The sequence below is a fragment of the Hyaena hyaena genome, unplaced genomic scaffold, assembly GCF_003009895.1.
Source record: "Hyaena hyaena isolate Hyena2069 unplaced genomic scaffold, ASM300989v1 scaffold_368, whole genome shotgun sequence".
Lineage (NCBI taxonomy): Eukaryota > Metazoa > Chordata > Mammalia > Carnivora > Hyaenidae > Hyaena > Hyaena hyaena.
Genome location: NW_024080989.1, coordinates 1,053,306 through 1,074,439, shown reverse-complemented (window position 1 = coordinate 1,074,439; position 21,134 = coordinate 1,053,306). Strand labels below are relative to the sequence as shown.

General features: G+C 42.3%; 1 protein-coding gene across 5 annotated transcripts in view; it reads left to right on the top strand.

The window, feature by feature from the left end:
* Positions 1-21,134, top strand: part of MICAL3 (microtubule associated monooxygenase, calponin and LIM domain containing 3) — a 271,709-nt gene that overhangs the window by 131,055 nt on the left and 119,520 nt on the right. For all 5 annotated transcript variants that reach the window (XM_039249998.1, XM_039249995.1, XM_039249994.1 and 2 more), the window contains 2 exons: positions 18,319-18,659; positions 20,714-20,921. In XM_039249998.1, coding sequence (XP_039105929.1) covers positions 18,396-18,659; positions 20,714-20,921 — 472 coding nt within the window. In that variant the 5' untranslated portion in view covers positions 18,319-18,395. The remainder of the gene's footprint in view (positions 1-18,318; positions 18,660-20,713; positions 20,922-21,134) is intronic.

The following is a 21,134-nucleotide window of genomic DNA, read 5'->3' as shown; positions in this document are numbered from 1 at the left end:
AAAAAAAAAAAAGATACACACACACACACACACACACACACACACACACACACACACTGGAGTATTACTCGGCTATCAAAAAGAATAAAATCTTGCCATTTGCAACACTGTGGATGGAACTAGAGTGTATTATGCTAAGTGAGATTAGTCAGTCAGAGAAAGATATATGACTTCATTCATATGTGGAATTTAGGATACAAAACAGATGAACATAGGGGAAGGGAAGCAAAAATAATATAAAAACAGAGAGGACAAACGAATAAGAAACTCTTAACTATGAGAACAAACAGGGTTGCTGGAGGGGTTGTGGAAGGGGTCATGGGCTAAATGGGCAACGGGCATGAAGGTGGACACTTGCTGGGATGAGCACTGGGTGTCATATGTAGGGGATGAATCACTGGATTCTACTCCTGAAATCATTATTCCACTGTATACTAACTAACTTGAATGTAAAAAAAATAAAAAAAAGATTAGCCCTCTCTGTTTATTTCTGCTTTGGAGAGAACAACTGAAGTTTTTTCCTTGAAAATGGTTGGAAAAAACCATAGCCTTGGAGCCAGGTAGCCCCACCCCTTTCTGTGGCCTGGAGCCAAGACAGGCCTAGTCGATTCGCTTGGAGTCAGGTGGAGAGGGCACATCTACCTTGCTGGAGTATGAAGACCTTTTTCCTTTGTTAGCTGCCAGCCTCCTGAAACAGCTTCATCTTACCACTCCTGTATTATGGCCCGTCTTCGCAGAAGAGTGGATACTTTATTTGCTTTGTCTCCCCCTTCTTTCCCCTTTCCTGTCTTAAAGAACCCTATAGGGCATCTGCTGACTTTTTTAAATTAAAAGAAAAATTTTAACGTTTATTTATTATTGAGAGACAGAGAGAGACAGAGCATGAGCATGGGAGGGGCAGAGAAAGGGGAAGACACAGAATCCGAAGCAGGTTCCAGGCTCCGAGCTGTCAGCACAGAGCCCGACATGGGGCTCGAACTCACAAACCATGAGATCATGACCTGAGCCAAGTTGGACGTTCCACTGACTGAGCCACCCAGGCGCCCCAGCTGTTTTTTCTTTAGACTCTAACTTTGGAAGCTTAAAAAAAAAAAAAAATCACAATTCCTGTGACTTAGGGATCTTTTAGTATCTGAAAAAGGTAAATATCCTGGGATGTGCATTGAAAGCAGATGTCCTTTTTATAATCAGGAACTGTCCAGAAATGCTTTAGGGAACTCAGCTTTGGCTACTTTCTAGTCCTTCTCTTCTACCCTAAATCAATAAGTTAATAACAATCTAATTGTCATACAAATACCTTTTCTCCTTTTCTGTGTTTCTGTGACATTAAACATTGTGTCCTAAGTAGGCCTCTCACTTGCCTTTTTCCTTCTTTCCTAGCACCTGCTTTTCCACTAGCGTGTGTACTAAGTACGAGTAGAGAAATGAATTATTCTTCCTATGAACTTAGTATTACAGGAGTAATAGAAAGACATGGACATAATTCCAGAACTGTTGGTAACTGTTGAAAGGGAAGTATGTACCAAGGTGAGAAGGGGAAGTGATTAACTTTGGCAGGGGGTTTGGATAGATAGGGTCATTTCAGTGTAGTCTGGAATGATGAATAGGAGTTTCAAGTGGACAGTGAGGAGGAAGGATGTATTAGGCAAAGGAAAATGACATAAGCAGAGTTGAAGAGGCTCGTAAGAGTGTGATATATCCCAGTAACTGCAGGTGTGACTGAAGAAAACAGCTTGTGCTTGGAAGGGTAGGAAATAAGGCTGGTGCTAGATCTTGATGGACCTTTTGAACCTTGCTGATGGTTTGGATTATTTCCTAAAGACAATGGAGGGCTGGCTATGACATTAGAGGCAAAGAATCATATTTGCCCTTAAACAAGAACACTCTGGCACTCATGCAAGATGGATTGGAGGGGATTTAAGATTAAAAGGCTACTGTAAATAGTCCAAGGTAGAAATCATGGGTGCTTTCACCAAGATAATTAGGTAGGGAAATGAACTCTATAAATAGAGGACCCAGAGAGTTAGAATCCATGGGACTTTGCTTCTGGTTGATTGGATTGAGAGGCGAAGACAGAGAAAGGTCTGAAATGGCCTCAAATTTCCATTTGGTCAGTGGATGATTGTGGCATTTGACTATATAAGAGGGTGTGAATTGGGGGGACGAGAGCAGAAGTTTTGGACTCCTCAGTCTGAGGTAATATGGGATGCCTAAGTAAAGATATTTAATAACATTTGGACCTCAGGAGCAAAGTCACAAAAGAAAAAAGTTTAAGGGTCATCCAGTTTTATGAAAGAGAGGAGCAGGTGAAGTCACTGGAGCCATTTGGGAGAGCTGAGCAACAATGAGAATAGTAGTAGGAGAGGCAGGAGACAGAGCCAAGGGAGGGGCAGTTTCTAGAAAGAGCTACTGAGAGGGAACAAGTAAGATAAGGATTGAAGTATCTGAGCCTTTCACAGTTAGGAAGCCGTTGTCGACCTCTGTGGAGTGATGGAGACAGAAGCCAGGGATTGGAGAGGGAAATGAAAAGATGGACAGAGGAATCACAAAGAAGTCATGAAGTGGTGACAGAAGAGTAGACTGCTCTTTCAGAAAGCTCAATTATGAAAGCAAAAGTGAGAGGTTGGTTGAAGGGCATACAGATTAAGTGGTGTGTGTGTGTGTGTGTGTGTGTGTGTGTGTGTGAGTGAGAGAGAGAGACATGTTTAAGATGGGAGAGACTCCAGCATATTGGCAGGCTGAAGGAGAAGAGATAAGTTGGTAGTATGGTGGTAATGGTTTACAACACATGAATGTACTTAATGCCACCAAACTGTATACTTAGGAATGGTTAAAATGGGGGTGGGGGGAGATGTATGCTAGTAGATAGAGCTAGATTCAGAGGACAACCCAAGGGATGGGCTGGACAGCCTCTGGCTGGTGGAACTCTTCTCTGCGACAGGGAAGCAGGATGGTGAGGGCATCCTTTGCTCTCTTCCTGACCATGTGAAAGGCCGAGGGCATTGGGAGAGGAAGGGAAGGATGGCATAGGGGACCTGAGGACACAGAGCCAGTGTGGGTTCCGTGAAAGAATTGTTAGGCAGGATCGAGGCCCCACCCGTGGTTGGACGTGATGGTGCGACGTAGCCACATCAGTCTGCACAGCTGACTTTTTTTTCTCTCCAGCAGTTCCCAAGAGTTGTTTTTGTCCCATCCTCATTCCACTTCTAAAGCTGGTATTTCAAGTATCTAGCTATGTGTCTTTATTTGCCTCCCTACCTCTCCACCTAATCTCTGGGCAACCTTATCGCAAGCTGGTGAATAGTGAAATGCACAATAACCCTTTGGCTCCCCTTTGTTATCCTGTCTTGAATGAAGAAGTGCTGGCTTTTCAGACACCCTGGGCCTAAGACAGGTTTGTGGTTTTCTGATATGGATTTTAAAAATACACGCATAACTTGGATTTAGAAGTATTATGGGTCCTTCACTTACCCTCTAGGGAAGTGGACTGGGGGCTGTTGTATATAGCATTTCATGACACTGATACGGCTCTTCTTTTCTAGAAACCAGTTTCTTTTCATAGGGGGCAGTTACTTTGAATCTATTTGGCTGTTGAAAACAAAGCTGCCTCCAGGTCTTGGCTCCTGTCCTGTCCTCTGGTGCTGGCAAGACAGGTCCTCAGCTGGGTGCATGGCCTGCTGGGCAGAGCACGTATAAGGCAGGCCCAGGGCAAGTAGTGGTCATGGAGTAGGAGCAAATAATCCAGAGGACCAGAGCGTAGAAACCATCTGGATTTGCCTTGTGGGATTCTCTGATCCCTGTGTGTGTATTCCTACTCCCAACCTGATGGCACTTGCATAAAGACACTCAATCCATTTTCATTTGATATAACGTCTGTGTCAAATCCTAACAGAGTTCCTCCTCAATCCCCAGATGTCTGGGCAGGCTGGAGAAGTTTATTTACCTATCCACTTATTCATTCAAGATATAATTTTTGTATGCATGCTCTGAACTGGGCACTGCCCCAGGCACGATAACACAGCAGTGAATAAATTGGCAAAAATCCTTACCCTGATAGAGCTTACCTTCTAGAGAGGAAGATAGACAGTGAATAAATAACATTTATAGTATGTCAAGTTATGCTTTGGGGAAAACTAAGGAGAGAGGATAAACAGGGTAGGAAGTCAGTTTTAAATAATGTGGTCAGGGAAGGCCACACTAAAAAGATGACATTTGGATAAATCCCCAAGGGTAGTGAGAGAGTAAATTGCGTTCATGTCAGCTCCCATTAGAATGCTTCTCTCCTTGGAGGCAGTTTTTCCCCCTCTGTTCACTGTATTGTTCCTAGAGACTAGAGAAGTACTCAGCATATAATAGATGCTCAGTAGTGTTTGAATACATGAGTGATCTGAGGCAAGAGTATTTTAGACAAAGGGAGCAACTAATGCAAAGGCTGAGGTGTATGTCTGGTGTGTCTGAGGAATAGCAAAGAGGCTAGTCTGGCTGAGGGGAAGTGCAAGCTGGGTTAGCAGTAGACGATAGGAGAAGGTAAGGTAAGATCTTGTAGGACTCCCTGAGACCATTTGAGAGGTCCATGAGATCAAAACTACTTTCACAGTAATACAAAGATGATGTTCTTTGCCTTTTCCACTCTTGTAGACTCATGAATGTACAGTGGAGTTTTCTAGAGGCTACATGATATGTGTGTGTTGCAACAGACGGAATGCAGAAAGCAGATCTGAGAATCCAGCTGTCTTCATAAACCAGACATTAAGGAGATTTACAAAAATGTAAAATATCACTCTTCTCACTAAATTTTTGTTTTGGAAAATATTTGGTTTTGTTTTTTAAAAAATATGTTAATTATGTTGCAATATAGTGGATTACTATTTTGAAATGAGCTAATTCTAGAATTTTTTCTGTTTTAATCTCCAGTACATTAAATGTGGGTAGATCTTTGGGCCCTCAATATTTTTAAGAGTATAAAGGAATCCTGAGACCAAAATTTTGTGAAACACTGTTATAAGGCCTTGTGCCCCGTTGTAAAAATGTTTCTTCTTTGCCATGGGTCTGGCTGAGTCAAACAAGATGAAATTCAGTGAATGTAGTTAAAACGTCATGATGGATCTTGAAAAGAAAGTACGTTAATACAAGGTGAGGGAGACATATTTTAGAAACAGCACACCAATAATAAAAAGACTTTGGAGTTGTACTGTACACTACATGTCAACGGTTTAGGGTACATTTCAGTCAAGCTCTTTACTTTTTTAGTTTGGCCCACATGCTGGAGGAGATAGACAATAAGCAAATAAATCATACACTGCATCAAGTGATAACAAATGCAAGAGGCAAATTAAAGCAAGGTGAGGGGGATAAAGGGTGATAGGAGACTGGTGTTCTTTCATGTATGTGGTCAGGAAAGGTTTGTCTGATAAGGTGGTAATTGAGCAAATTCACTGAATTTGCACTCTCTGAGTGCCATCAACTATCTCTACTATAAAATGGTACTTAAAGCCATGGGACTAGAGGATTTTCAAAGTGGATTATGTCTCATTGATGGGTCTTGAAATCACTTCAGTGGGGATCAGCAATTTTTTTTTTAATAAATGGAATAGAAAACATCAGAATATCTCAGTAGTAAGGATAGATTGTATCTTGTGAACATTTTTAAATTTATATATATTTATAGAGAGATAACTATATGTACAATTAAGAAAAATTTTAAAGCCACTGGTGTTTAGGGAGTAGATGTAGATTGAGAAGAGTACCCAAGGACTAAGGGATCCTGTGCCCATTTCAACATGCAGCAGATGGTAATGTGTGAGGGACCAGCGGAAGACATGGGGAGTGGCTAGTGAGACGAGAGGAGAACCAAAAGAGTGGTGTCCGAAAAGCAGAAAAGGGGGTAATCAGCTGTAACTCATCTGTAGATCGGTTGAGGGAACTAGGATTGGGTTGACTGTTGGATTTGACAGTGTGGAAATCATGCATGTTCTTGATGAGAGATTTCCTTGGAGTGGTGGAGATGAAGCTAATTGCTGTATGTTCAAAAGACAGTGGGAGAGGGGCACCCGGTGGCTTAGTCAGTTGAGCATCTGACTTCGGCTTGGGTCATGATCTCATGGTTTGTGAATTTGAGCCCCACATTGGGCTTGCTGCTGTCAGCCTGTCAGCACATAGCCCGCTTCACATCCTCTGTCCCCCCCTCTCTCTGTCCCTCCCCTGCCTACGATTTCCCAATCAGTCAATCAATGAAAACTCTAAAAAAAGAGTAGGCAAAGAGAAAGTTGTAGCCTCAAACACAGTTCTTTCAGGGAGTGTAGTAAGCTAGTCAGAGGAGATGGAACCAGGGCAGGGTTTTTAAGGATGAGAGGTTTTATTGATGGAAATTGTTCAATTTGGAGGAGGAAGGGGCTGATGTAGGTAGAGAGGACCCATAAAAGGGAGGCAGTGTGGTTGAGTTAGAGGGGGTGGGATTGGGTGCACAGACACAGGACTGCTTCAGGTAGGCATGTGGATAGTTGTCTGTTCACTGTCCCGGGAGGAAAGCCAGATGGGATGGGTGTAGACTTTAATAATAGGAGCTTGTGGAAGAATGCTAAAGGTGAAGAAACTGAAAACCCTGTCAAAATAGAAACGGTTGAAGGAACTAAGGAGAATGTGTACATAGATATTTGAAAGGTTGTTATGTAAAAGAGAGGAACTAATTTGGTTCTGGATTTTTACGTTTACGTCTAAGAGGTAAATTTTGGACTACTGGGTGAAAACTATAAGCAGAATGATTTTGGTTTTCTACATAGAAACTGAGTCCTTGGTAAATTAGCAAAGTGATTAGCAAGCTGATCAAGGATTGTGGAGACTACTTCCTGATGTAGAAATTTGCCTGCCATTGGAGTTGTTTGTGTGTTGTATATGGTTTATAGAAAATACAAGTGTGGGATAACTAGCTAGATTGGATGATCTTACAGCGCCTACCCAGCATTGACCATTGCGTATTTTGTGATTTATGGCAACTGGTAGTAGGCAGACTGGACAACTGAGAAACCCCAGATTCTTTTCCAGGTTAATCTCTTGGCAGTTGTTTGTGTGTTTTGGCCATGCTTTTGTTTGTTTCTTTTGTTTACAAAAATTAAAAAAAATTTTTTTGTTTTATTTATTTCTGAGAGAGAGAGAGACAACATGAGCAGGGGAGGGCCAGAGAGAGAGGGAGACACAGAATCTGAAACAGGTTCCAGTATCTGAGCTGTCAGCACAGAGCCTGACATGTGGCTCGAACCCACGAACCGTGAGATCATGACCTGAGCCAAAGTCGGACACTTAACCAACTGAGCCACCCAGGCGCTCCCCCCAATTTTTTAAAATGTTTACTTGTTTTTGGGGGTGGGGGACAGAGAGAGAGGGAGACACAAAATCCGAAGTAGGCTCCAGACTCTGAGCTGTCAGCACAGAGCCTGAAGTGGAGCTTGAACTCACGAACTGCGAGATCATGACCTGAGCCAAAGTTGGACGCTCAACCAACTGAGCCACCCAGGCGCCCCTGTTCTCACCACGCTTTAGCTGCGGGTCTGTCCCTGGGAGAGGAAGATAATTAAGATGTGACAGAATGAGTGCCTTTGTGAGACATCGAATTTTTCCCAACAGTTCTATAGTCATCTTTATGGGGGTATTATGTCCCTTGGACTGGCACAGCTTTGGTCTTCTTGGGGCCCCTGTACTGCAGTGGCCCTTCACCTCACCCTGCACAGCTACCAGCCAGATTACTTCCTGAGGGTAGATAGCTTGATGTCTCTTTAGTCAACAAAACCTCACTGAACGTCTCTTGTGTGCCCAGAACCGGGACAGAGTACTGAGCAAAGTAGATTGGAACCCACCCTTGTGGAGCTGAACGGCTTTTGGTTGTGCCTTCCCACAACCTCAGTGAGCCTTTCACCCTGTCCGGGGACCTTCATCACCCTGAGAGCCTGAGTCATAGCAATGCTCCCAGATTATGGGGCAGGAAGGTGTTGATTTTTTAGTCTCTTTGTAACTCAGCCTTGTACTCTTGGTAGTAAGTAGGTTGAGGTTTATCCCTTGTCCTGCCTTGAGTTCTTAACAATGCATGGAATGGCATTAGATGATTCAAAAATTGCTTGTAATCGACTCCTCAAAGGTGTTGCTGTTGGCTCGGGTGCTAGAGCCTACCGAAGAATGCAGACTTATAAGAACTCTGTTAGTACTATTTTAGTCAACCAGCCTTTCAGCAGCCAATGGGAAGAATTACTGTGAAACCAAACCACCCTTGCTTCCATTTATGAAAGGGCTCCATTTCAAAGGAGCAGATGCAGCGATAAATTGTGAGAAGAAAAAGAATCCTGTATTGTATGTGCTTACTAAATTTGCTTGAAGCTGTGTGTCTGTTGGGAGCCAGGCAGCTCTCTGCCTAGCAGACAGGGTCTGCCTCTGGTCTCTGTGTGTACCTGCAGGTTCTGGCTCTCGGTTAGCAAGGGGCCAGAAGCATGCATTCTGATGAGCTTTTAATTTCTCAAGCTACATTCTCAGGTGGTTTTTCGCAGTGGCTGAGGCCTAGGGCTCTGAAGGAGACAGCTCTGATGCAAACCATGGCTGCACTCGTTTTTTGCTGTGTGACCTTTAAACCTCTTTAACCCACTGTTTCCATATCTGCACCTGGAGATAATAGATTCTACCTCAGGATTGCAGCGAAGATGAAATGAAGTGAGCTATGGATCTGACAGTATGTCAGCTATTTGTACCCTTAGTGATGGAAGTCCTTATTTTGTAAACAAGATGGAAGTCCATCTTTCTTTGAATAATTTCTAAGTTTGGCAGGAACTTCCTGACACAAATCTTTTTCCTCTACCCCCTCCATCAGTGCCATCATCACACCTTCCAGAACAGATGGAATGGAGAGGGTACAGAGTGGTGATGGAACAAAGTTCGGAAACATTTTTCTTTCAAAAATCAAAACTCTCTGAGCACACTAGTTCTGTTGTATAATAGCCATTTATTCAGCCTGAGTATAACCTCTTGTTGCTGCAATTATAAACGACTGGGTAGTAATAACAGTACTACCATTTACGGGGTCCTGCCCTGTGCCTGGAACTACTACACATTTTATAGTCATTACTTTAGTTTTTGCAAAGCTCTGTGATTCTGTGGATGTTACTTCATTTTACAGATGAGGAAACTATTTATGAGATTGGGCCTCTGGCATTGGCTTTTCTTGGTTGGTGAGGGAGGGGGGGTATCCTTCTTTTGACTCCTTGTTTTTCTGGTTTATATGGGGCAAGCATCAGCATTGGTATCAGCCATTGTGTTTATTGGGTGTTTGGACTTGCTTCCCCTAAAGAAATAAGTTGTTAGCAAAGAGTAAAGTAAAAAAGTTAGATATAACATAGGGGTTAGGACCATTCCAGTTCTTTCAGAATTGGAGACTTAGAGGAGAACCCAGAGATCATCTTGTCCAGTCTCTTTCTCAGCTCCCTCTAGAGAGGACCATTCTATAACCAAGGAAAAGGTGGTATGAGAATTCATAAAAGTGCTGCATTTTTTTAATTAAAAAATTTTAATTCATTTTCCCTGTTTTTTAATTTTATTTCTTTTCATCATGATACATGTGCTCTTTAATCCCCAACCACTATTTAATCCCCCCCACCCCCCACCTACCTCCCCTCTGGGAAAAAAGAAAATTAATAAATACATGAGTGATAGTCAATAGAAAAGACAAATGACACATGAAGTTTGTAAAAATTATAAAAAATTACTGAAAAGGCCCCCCAGGAATTGTAATAATTAGATACTTAGTATGATATACTTTATAAAAGTGAAAAACTGAGTTAAGTGTTGGTTTTTAATGCAAGAGACTATCAAAAATGGACAGGAAAATATGAGAAAGAACCTTAAAAAAGGAGATATAAAAATGTTGAAATTAAAAACTGGATGGTTTGAACAGCTGATTAGAGAAAATCTAGAGATAAACATTAAGGGATTATCTAAAATGCAGTATATTGAAGGGGAAACATTTTTTTAATTTAAGTATAATTAGCATACAGTGTTATATTAGTTTCAGGTGCACAATATAATGATTCAGCAATTCTGTATATTTCTCAGTGCTCATTAAGATAAGTATACTCTTAATTCCTTTGACCTGTTTCACCCATCTCCCACCCACCTCCCCTCTGGTAATCACTAGTTCTCTGTTTTTGTCTGTTTTTTTTTTTGTCTTTTTTTGTTTATTTCTCTTGTTTCTTAAATTCCACATTTGAGTGAAATCATATGGTGTTTGTCTTTCTCTGACTGATTTCACTCAACATTATACTCCTTAGATCCATCTATGTTGTTGCAAATGGCAAGATGGCATCCTTTTTATGGTTGAGTAATAGTCCATTATATATATACACCATATCTTCTCTATCAGTTCATCTGTGGATGGACACTTGAGTTGCTTCCATGCCTTGAAACGTGCTACATTCTTGCTAGTTGGCTCTTCTTAGATCATCACTCCTTGCCCAGGCTTACCATTGCATTCTTAGATACAACTTTTTGGTAGCACAGTAGGACTCTCCTCTGTAACATCTATCCAGTTCTCCTCTATGGTCCCCCAGCCATGCAGGCCAAGGCTTTTTCCCAAGACCGATACTTCCAGTGTGGGGCTTCTGGGCTCCCATACAGATCTCCTCAAGGGATTCGGTTCCCCTCATCAGCTCCATAGAAACAAAACCATGAATGACTCCTGAATACTGAGAACAAACTGAGGACTGATGGGTGTGGGGGGGGAGGGGGGAGATGTGCATGGAGGAGGGCACTTGTTGGGATGAGCACTGGGTGTTATATGGAAACCAAGTTGACAATAAACTATTTGTAAAAAAATTAAAAAAAAAAAAAAAGAAACATTGTGTTTCCACTACAGGTCAGGCTATAGCTACAAAGACCTGGTTCCTGCACTAAGGAGGCTTTCAGTGGAGGAGCGAGCCATTTAAATAATGTCTGCTCAATGACAGCTGCAGAGGAGTAATACCATGTGACTAAAGAGCAGATCCACAGAATGTGGAGGAGCATGGTGGTAGGGGTGGGGGCAGGGGTGGAGACTGGTTTCCTGTGTCCTTAGCATCTTGTTGAATGTCAGTTTGAGGCTAAATAGGATGGGAAGTCAGAAAAGAGCTGAGAATGGAATACTGAAGTAACAAGACTACAGAAGAAGGACTGCTTCCTTATTGTATTTTGAGCTTGCTTCCTAGGTACCCAGAGAACCTAAGGCTATGAGAGATAAGCCATTGCAGGCCGGGAGGCAGTAGGAGGCAACAAGGAGTCTCGTGCCCAGACTGCCTGATTCAGTCAGCTCATCGCCTTCTGAGATGAGGACCTCAGGGTACCCATCCACAAATGATAGTGACCCTAGGGGCTTGTGTTGCAGAAAAACGGATCCAGAACTCAAGGCATTTGGCGACTTTGGTCTTTGTTTCTGAGGCAAAACACAAAGGAATCTCTATAATCTGAAGTGCATTTTTCATCTAAGTTTCCTCCTAATTACATTCCAAAACATGCCTTCCTATTTAGAGATTTGCTTCTAAGATCTATTTAGACAAGTTACACCTCTGAATGGACTAGGGAAAGGAGCATTTCACTGAGTCCTTAATAAGATTGAGAGATTTGCATATCTGCTGGTATATTGATGGTGCAGTGGCTAGGTGGACTCTGGTTTCATACTCTTGAAGTATAATTCTTTATTTTTTTTTTAATTATTTTTTAAGTAGTCTGTATGCCCAACATGGGACTTGAATTTGCAACCCTGAAATCAAGAGACACATGCTCTACTGACTGAGCCAACCAGGTGCCCCTTGAAGTATAGTTCTTTATTTTTTTGTTTTGTTTCTCTTTCATTTTTCTTTTTTTCTTTTTTTTAATGTTTATTTACTTTTGAGAGAGAGAGAGAGTGAGTGAGTGAGTGGGGTAGGAGTGGGGGGTTGGAGGGTGGTGGCAGAGGATCCAAAGTGCGCTCTGCACTGTCAGCACAGAGCCCGATGTGGGGCTCAAACTCCCAAACTGTGAGATCATGACCTGAGTCAAAGTCACATGCTTAATCAACTGAGCCACCCAGATGCCCCTCCTTTTTCTATTTTTAAGGATAGTTTCTCTCCTCCTACAAATAAGCATAACCAATTCTAAGAGGTAGAGATTGAGTGTTCTCATAAGCAGCTATGAGTCAGTGACAACCCTTTACTCTTGTTGTAAATAGAAACATAAACTCTGTTCCTGCATGTACTTCATAGGCTGTCTCTCCAGCATTTTCCTCCACAGCCAAGGAATGTGCAAGACTTCTGAGTCAGCAGTCAGCTGCCGTGGGACAAAACATGCAGGATATTGTGCACTGGCAGAAATTGCACCAATGCCCTGGAAACCTGGCATCATCTCCTCTTCCTCTTCCCTCTTCAGGCTCACTTCCCTTTTCCCTTCCTTCCACACCTTGGCTTTTCAGTCCCCAGAGTTTCTGGCACCTTCCGGCCAGGTTTCCTGGTCTCTGGGTTCCTGTAATTATGAATATTGATTTTCCCAGGATAGTAGGATGTATGGCACACAGGGTTGGTCCAGGAGAGGCCTGGAGGAGCGGCATGAGTTAGACCTTTGGGAATGAGGGAAGCGGCGGCAATAACAGGAATGGCCCTTCTGCTGCTCTCCCCAGCTGCTCTGAGTGAATCCGAATGCCAGACTCCCCCTGCTAAGTGACACAGTCTAGCAGAGTTAGAGAATAATACTGTAGTACTTGGGAGTGTCTTCCTGCTGTGGTCATTTGGCTTGCAAAGTAGGAAAAGTGAGGCAGCCCAGGGGAATTAATCTTGTGTACTCTTACCGTGGGTGCCTGTCGCATTGTTCCGGGAACCAACTTACCTCTATCTATCTGTTGTCATTAGTGACCTGCGGGTCGAAATCCCTTAGACTGGGCATTTAATACTTGACTATTGCTTGGAAGCCGACTCTCTGCAGCTGTCTGGGAGCTGTGGCTGGAGCCTTTTCATTTGAAAATCAACAGAAGGATTGGGGGCCAGTTACTAATGAAGGTGTTCATCTGTGCCAGGGTTTGATTTGGAAATTCTCTGTGGTGATTGGTGGGTCTGCTGAAGGATTTCAAACAGAGTGGGGCTACAGCCAATCAAGGGGTGTTAGTGTACAAATCAGAATTTTTCTTTGAAAATAAATACCAAAGACACTTTAAGGGAAGTGTGAGCACAAGGCAGGCATTATGACAGGGCAAAGGCTTCTAGAAATAATGTTACAGGATTTATAATGGGTTGGGTTCAGCAAGAACATCTGGTATGGGGTGCTCCAAATCCTGGCAAGGAATGGAAGGTGGCTGCTGTTTAGGAACTAAAAGAAATAATTTTCTTCATTGATAAGAGGCAGAGAGATCAACCAGGTGTATATTCAGAGCTTTCCAAATATTGTAACTCTGGTGGAGTCAAAGAAGGCCTGGCATCAGGGTCAGAATTGCAAAATGCTGGCTGTTTGCCAAAAAAGCAAATAAAGCTGCAAAAATCCACACAAGGAAAGCAAGAGACAGTCACTCTGGGAACTTGGTTTCTAGTCATTGGTTGTTACCTGTCACCCTTTCTTCTGCCTTTGGATAAACACATCTGTTTTTTTCTGCCCCTACAAGCCATCTTTTGACTATGTCCCATTTCTCTCTGTCTCTGTCTCTCTCTGTCTCTCTATCTTTGTAGAAAGAGAGAGTGATCACAAGCGGGGGAGAGGGAGAGAATACCCTAGGCAGGCTGGAGCCCAGTGCCAAGCCTGACGTGGGGCTTAATCCAACAACCCTGGGAGATGATGACTGAGCCGAAATCAAGAGTCCTATAACTGAGCCACCCAGGTGCCCCTGTACCATTTTCAAGATAAACCTGGGCATATAAGAAAAAGAACAGGCCCTGTTTAGGAACTTAAAAATATTTCTCTTGCTGTTTACTGTTACCTAGAATAAATTTTTATTTAGGGGTGACTAGAGGCTAGTTCCATTTAATTCCATTTCTTGATGAACTCTTGGCCCTGTGGTTATTGAGACAAGTTATGTTTTTTAGCAGTGTAGCATTTATATCGAGAACCAGGAGAGATTGTTGAGTACATATATATCTGAGATGAGAAGCCGAGTCATTGTGTTCCAGGTAAAAAATTACCATCTTCAACTCAGCCTCCATACTATATGAAGAGTGTTGTGTCTATTGACATAAAGGAAAAATGTCAGTTCTTTGCATGTAGTTATTACTATCTCCTATGAAACTTAAGACACATCTCTAGTTGATTTGGTTTAGCCTTATGATATCATGGTAGAGAGAATTCTATTGCTCAGGGGCTTACTCAGTATAAGAGCTTTAGGATAGAACATTGGTCCCTTTCATGTCAGTCTGGAACTTAGTGCCGCCTTCTGAGAATTTTCATCAGTAATACAGTTTGGTGGCTCCTAGTGTGTTCTTGGGTTGGTTCACTAAATGATGAGTCACTTCTTGCTTCTATACCCCTCCTGACCACAGTGGATCAACATCTCCCTTGCTCTGTCTTCCTCCATCTCCAAGAATAAATCCTCTTTATTTTTTATTTTATTATAATTATTTTGTAAATTTTATTTGAATCCAAGTTTCAAGAGTAGAATTTAGTGATTCATCACTTACCCAGTATTCATCCCAATGAGTGTTCTCCTTAAGGCCCATCACCCATTTAGCCCATCCCCCCACCCAGTACCCTGCCAGCAACCCTCAGTTTGTTTTCTGTATTTAAGAGTTTCTTACGGTTTGCCTCCCTCTGTTTTTATCTTATTTTTCCTTCCCTTCCCCTATGTTAATCTGTTTTGTTTCTTAAATTCCATGTGAGTGAAGTCATATGATATTTATCTTTCTCTGACTTATTTTGCTTAGCATAATACATTCTAGTTCCATCCACGTTATTGCAAATGACAAAATTTCATTGTTTTTGATTGCTAAGTAATAGTGTGTGTGTGTGTGTGTGTGTGTGTGTTTGTGTGTGTGTGTGTGAGAGAGAGAGAGAGAGAGAGAGAGTGTGCATGTGCGTGCACGCACACGTGTATACCACATCATCTTTACCCATTCACCAGTCAATGGACATTTGGGCTCTTTCCATAATTTGGCTGTTGTTGATAGTGCTGCTATAAACATTGGGGTGCGTGTGCCCCTTCAAATCAGCATTTTTATACCCTTTGGATGAATACCTATTAGTGCAACTACCTGGTCATAGGGTAGCTCTATTTTTAATTTTTTTGAGGAACCTCCATACTGTTTTCCAGAGTAGCCACACCAGTTTGCATTCCCACCAGCAGTGCAAAAGTGTTTCCCTTTCTCTACATCCTCGCCAACGTCTGTTGTTGCCTGAGTTGTTCACTTTAGCCACTCTGACTGGCGTGAGGTGGTATCTCAGTGTGGTTTTGATTTGTATTTCCCTAATTATGAGTAATGTTGAGCATCTTTTCCTGTGTCCTGTTAGCCATCTGGAAATCTTCTTTGGAAGTGTCTGTTCTTGTCTTTTGCCCATTTCTTCACGGGATTATATGTTTTTTGGGTGTTGAGTTTGATAAGTTCTTTAGAGATTTGGGATATTAACCCTTTATCCAATATGTTACTTGCAAATATCTTCTCCCATTCTGTCGGTTGCCTTTTAGTTTTGTTGATTGTTTCCTTCACTATGCAGAAGCTTTTTATCTTGATGAAATGCCGATAGTTCATTTTTGCTTTTATTTCCCTTGCCTCCAAAGACATGTCTAGTAAGATTTTGCTGCAGCTAAGGTCAAAGAGTTTGTTGCCTGTTTTCTCCTTGAGGAGATGGCTTCTGTCTTATATGTAGGTCTTTCATCCATTTTGGTTTATTTTTGTGTATGGTGTAAGAAAGTGGTCCAGGTTCATTCTTCTGCATGTCACTGTCCAGTTTTGCCAGTACTACTTGCTGAAGAGACTGTCTTTTTTCCATTGGATAGTCTTTCCTGCTTTGTCAAAGATGAGTCCGCCATAAATGTGTGGGTCCATTTCTGGGTTCGCTGTTCTGTATGTGTCTGTTTTTGTGCCAGTATCCTACTGCCTTGCTGATTACAGCTTTGTAATACAGCTTGAAGTCTGGAATTGTGATGCCTCCAACTTTGGTTTTCTTTTTCAGTATTACTCTGGCTATTTGGGGTCTCTTCTGGTTCCATAAAAATTTTAGAATTGTTTGTTCTAGCTCTGTGAAGAATACTGGTGTTACGATGATAGGGATTGCATTGAATGTGTAGATTGTTTGGGGGTAGTATAGATTAAGTCCTGTTTAAACCAAAGTTTTGGTGCAGTTCTGTTTGTCACACTAGTAGCAAGTTGGTGATATGCCTGTGATGGAGCATTCTGACTAGAACACCAGAGGTGAGTACAGTGACCATGGGGATTTCCTCAATACTAAACTCAGAAAACTTGAGAATTGGAAGAAGAGTTTAGAGAACATCCAGTATAACTTCCTCATCTTACACAAGGGAAAATCGAGAATTGGTAAGGCAAAGTGACTTGCCCGGGGTCATGCAACCAATATCTGGTATAGGGGGCTCAGCTCCGTGTTGGTGCTCATCTCCTGTTGGTCTGCTTCTCTGTTCTTCCTGTGGCTTAGTTTTGGTCTTTGGCCTTTTGCCTCCTACCTCACATTATATGTCTAAGTAGCGATGATAAATAAACATGCTACAAAAATGATGAAACAGACCCAAGGAAGTGAGTGCATTAAAGGAGCATGTAAAAGTACCATCTCCCATCTTAAAGCTTCTAGCCAGCAAACATAGGATGGTAGATGTTTAGATGTTTTTGGTAAGTGGAAGGTTAGACATTATCATTGTTGTCAAATTTTTTTTGTGGGCAAAATGGAATGGCTATAAAATCTTCCCACCCTGCCATATATCATGTGTAGTGGCAGGACTTTTTCAGTCCTTTGAATCCCTACTTACTTGTAACACTTCTGAACTTTGTGCTTCTTAGACTGCTAGGACACTGCCCTTTGGTTCTCTTCAGACCTCTCTCCACTGTGCCTCATAATCTTTTTAGAGAACTCTTCTTTCTCTGCCAATTCCTTACAAGTTGATGAGTCCCAGATCTCATCCAGAGCTCTTGGCTCTCTCTTCCCATCATGTGATGCTACCACTTTTGTAGGTTCAGCTACCACCTGTATGCTAATGACTCCCCAGTCTAGGCTTTTGTCCCCAGCTCTGCTCCTGAGCTGCAAATACATACCTGACTGCCTAATGAGCACCTCTGTTCAGGCAGCTCACGTGTAACAGGCCAAAAGGGATCTCACTACTCTACTCTCACAAGTGAGTTCTATTTTTAATCCATTGGCCTGGTTCACCATTTACTCACCATTGACCTGAGTTGGAAACCTGGAAATCATTCTGGAGTCTTTCATTGGTAAGAGTCACTCACTTATAAGACTTCCTATTTTATTTCCTTTCCCACGTTCTACACTTTTTCCCCACCTGGCTACATGATTTATCCTGAAAGACTCAGCTGTCACCTTTCAGAGGTTCATCTTCAACAGGGACCCACTACAGTTAGGTTCTCATCCCCTACATTCCCAAATCCCTTATGTCTCTCTCTGTCTAATGTCACTTAGCATAGTGCATTTAACATTTTTTTAAAGTTTATTTATTTTTGAGAGAGACTGAGCATGCACCCATGTGTGCTCACATGAGCAAAGGAAAGGCAGGGAGAGAGAATCTCAAGCAGGCTCCACGCTGTTGGTGCAGAGCCCAATGCAGGGCTCAATCCCGTGAACTGTTAGATCCTGACCTGAGCCAAAGTCAAGACTTGGACGCTCAAAGAAATGAGCCACCCAGGCACCCCAGTACATTTAACATTCTGTTTATGAATCTGTCTCACCCATTGAACTGTAAGATCCTTGGAAGCAAACACTGTCTTACTCATCTTTCCATCTCTAGTGTCTGAAATAGTGCCTGGCATATAGAAAGTGTAGGATATATATTTGTTGAATGAATGACTATGACACTTATGAACTCCATTTTGAAAAGGAGTTATCTCTCCTAGAAAATGTTTGTAGGTATGGGGCACCTGTGTGGCTCAATTGGTTAATTGGTTAAGTGTCCAACTTCAGCTCAGATCATGTTCTCATGGTTTGTGAGTTAGAGCCCCGCATCGGGCTCTGTGCTGACAGCTCAGAGCCTAGAGCCTACTTTGGATTCTGTGTCTCCCTCTCTCTCTCTGCCCTGCTTGCACTCTCTCTCTCTCTCAAAAATAAATAAACATTAAAAAAGAAAAGAAAAGGAAATGTTTGTAGGTAGAAATTTGGATTTGCTAACCATTTCTTTTTCTTTATTTTCGTTAGATTAATGTGACGAAATCAGGTGGATCACCAGCCATCCCATTGCCCCCTTTGCTGGGGGGTGCTGAGAGTGGGGAAGCATGGAGGACAGTAAGAATGAGACAATGAATCGTGCTCACGTCCTCTTTGACCGGTTTGTGCAGGCCACCACCTGCAAAGGAACCCTCAAGGCCTTCCAAGAGCTATGTGACCACCTAGAGCTGAAGCCTAAGGACTACCGCTCCTTTTATCACAAGCTCAAGTCCAAGCTTAACTACTGGAAAGCCAAAGCCCTATGGGCAAAGTTGGACAAGCGGGGCAGCCACAAAGACTACAAAAAGGGAAAAGCATGCACTAACACCAAGGTAAGGGTTTGGCTTCTCCCAAGCCTTGGGATCACTGACCTAAGGATTTAACCAGAAAAGAATAGATTTTGAGTAGAGGTAGGCCAAAGAAAAGGATTGGGTAGAGGTAGACTGGGTGAGAACTAGGCAGAGTCTAGCCAAGACCTAGTAGAGAAAGTCCAACCTCTACCTTGTTGAAACTTTGTGGGTCCATTACCTGTGTTAAGTTGACTGTACCATTTCCCAGGCCCTATTCTTTTTTTTTTTTTTTTAATGTTTGTTTATTTATTTTGAGAGAGCACATATGTGTGTGTGCATGCACAAGTAGGGGAGGGACAGAGAGATAGAGACTCCCATGCAGGCTCCACACTCAGCACAGAGCCTGACATATGGCTTGATCCCATGAACTATGAGATTATGACCTAAGCCGAAATCAAGGGTTGGATGCTTAGCGCTTAACCAACTGAGCCACCTGGGCACCCCAGACCCTATTCTTATTTCATGTATTCACATACTGAACATTCAGGGTTTCAGCTATTTAAGAACAACCGTGAAATCAAGTGGTATAGGAATTTTTTTTTCCCCCTGAGGTTCTATTTTGAATCTCACATTATTAGGAGGATACAAGTCACTTAGCAAAGAAATAGCCATGCCCTGTTAGCATCCTATCTGCACATGCTTCGTGATGCCTGGCATGTCATGTTAATAAAGTCATCACAATTGACCGATAAGGTATAGATAGTATTTGCTAACTTGGGGATTTGCCACAAGCTTCAGACCTCTTTGCATCTGTATTTCAAAGATTTTTAAAAATTTTTTATTTATTTATTTTTGAGACAGAGATAGACAAAGTGTGAGTTTGGGGTGGGGGGAACAGAGAGAGAGGGAGACAGAATCCCAAGCAAGCTCCACGCTGTCAAGCACAGAGCCTGAGGTGGGGCTCAGACTCACAAACCATGAAATCCTGACCTGAGCCAAAATCAAAAGTCAGACACTTAACTGACTGAGCCACCCAGATGCCCCCAAAGATTTGTTTTGATAAGCAGGGGCCTTGTAAGCCATAATATTTCTTTTGGTTTCTTCACAATCTAGAGAAGTAGAGTTTTCATGAAACAGGGTAGATACTCAGGTACCTGTGTAGGGGTAGGTACAAGGAAGTGGAAAAGGAATAATATATTTCCTGCGCTCCTCCTTATGTGAAAACACCTTCTATGAGAAATTTGGAGAAGGCTAGCAGAGAAACAAGTTGCAGATGATTTCGTGACTAGATCATTAATGTCCTTTCATGAGCTTTACTTTGCCTTGTGTAGATACCTGGAAACCCCCTTCCAGTGTGTTTGCATTTGGGTAGATACTCATCAGCAAAATTTAGGAAATTCAGAGGCATGGCTTTGTGAGTTCTGGGGTTTTAGTATGAATAAAAGGAATTCAAACCTAGAAACATTTTATGACTTTTTTCCTTCTGTGAATAGAGTACACGTTAGTTAAGTGTCCATTCTCACCCTGAGTACTTTCTACAATAAGGGTTTTTTAAGATCATTCCCTGGACTTTTGGTCTAAAGATGGTGATTTTAGAACTCTTTTTAGGACATAAAACTTTGGCTCTTGAAAGTTGCCTTCTAGAAATTCTTGAGTAGTAGACTCATTCCAGGACTCTTAAGATTGCCTGAACTATGTATTTAAATAATCTCTGTCTCCTTGGATAGAAATCTGCTTGACTTAGAAACCTCTCAGAAGGTCCTCTCCTGTCAATTAAGGTGACATCTGATTTTCATATCGTTTGTTGAAATGAAGACCTACTTCAATATAATGCAGATCTACAAGGTGAACATGTGCTGGGTTTATGTCCAGCACTGACAGTTAAGAGTCTCCTGTATCCATAGCAATCACCAGCTTTTCTCTCAAGCCATTGCAGGTGGTCTCCTATGACCCACGTGGGTCCAAAGATTTCTTGGGAGAATAGCCCTGTTTGGCGGCTTTGGGGAATGATGGTTACATGATCATGAAACTCTAATAGAAATGTGAACTTTCCTAAGAGGTGCTCCCTTTGCCCTGAAAGCAGCTGTGTTTTTCAGTGTCTCATCATTGGAGCTGGCCCCTGTGGTCTCCGTACAGCCATCGACTTATCCTTATTGGGCGCTAAAGTGGTTGTTATTGAGAAACGAGATGCCTTCTCCCGCAACAATGTCTTGCATCTCTGGCCATTCACCATACATGATCTACGAGGTCTGGGTGCCAAGAAGTTCTATGGCAAGTTCTGTGCTGGAGCTATTGACCATATCAGTAAGTAAAACCAGTTCTCCTATAGGATCTCACCCATACCCCTACCCACTTGTTCAGTAAAAAGAGGCAGATTGAGGAATTCATACTCAACCAGGCCTGTTTGTTCTGATATCATTAGTACCTAATGTATAGAAAATACACTCTGCTTGGAGTCAAAATACCTGTGTTGCAGTGGTCTGTAATCTAGGACTCTTAACTTGCAAGTGTTATCTT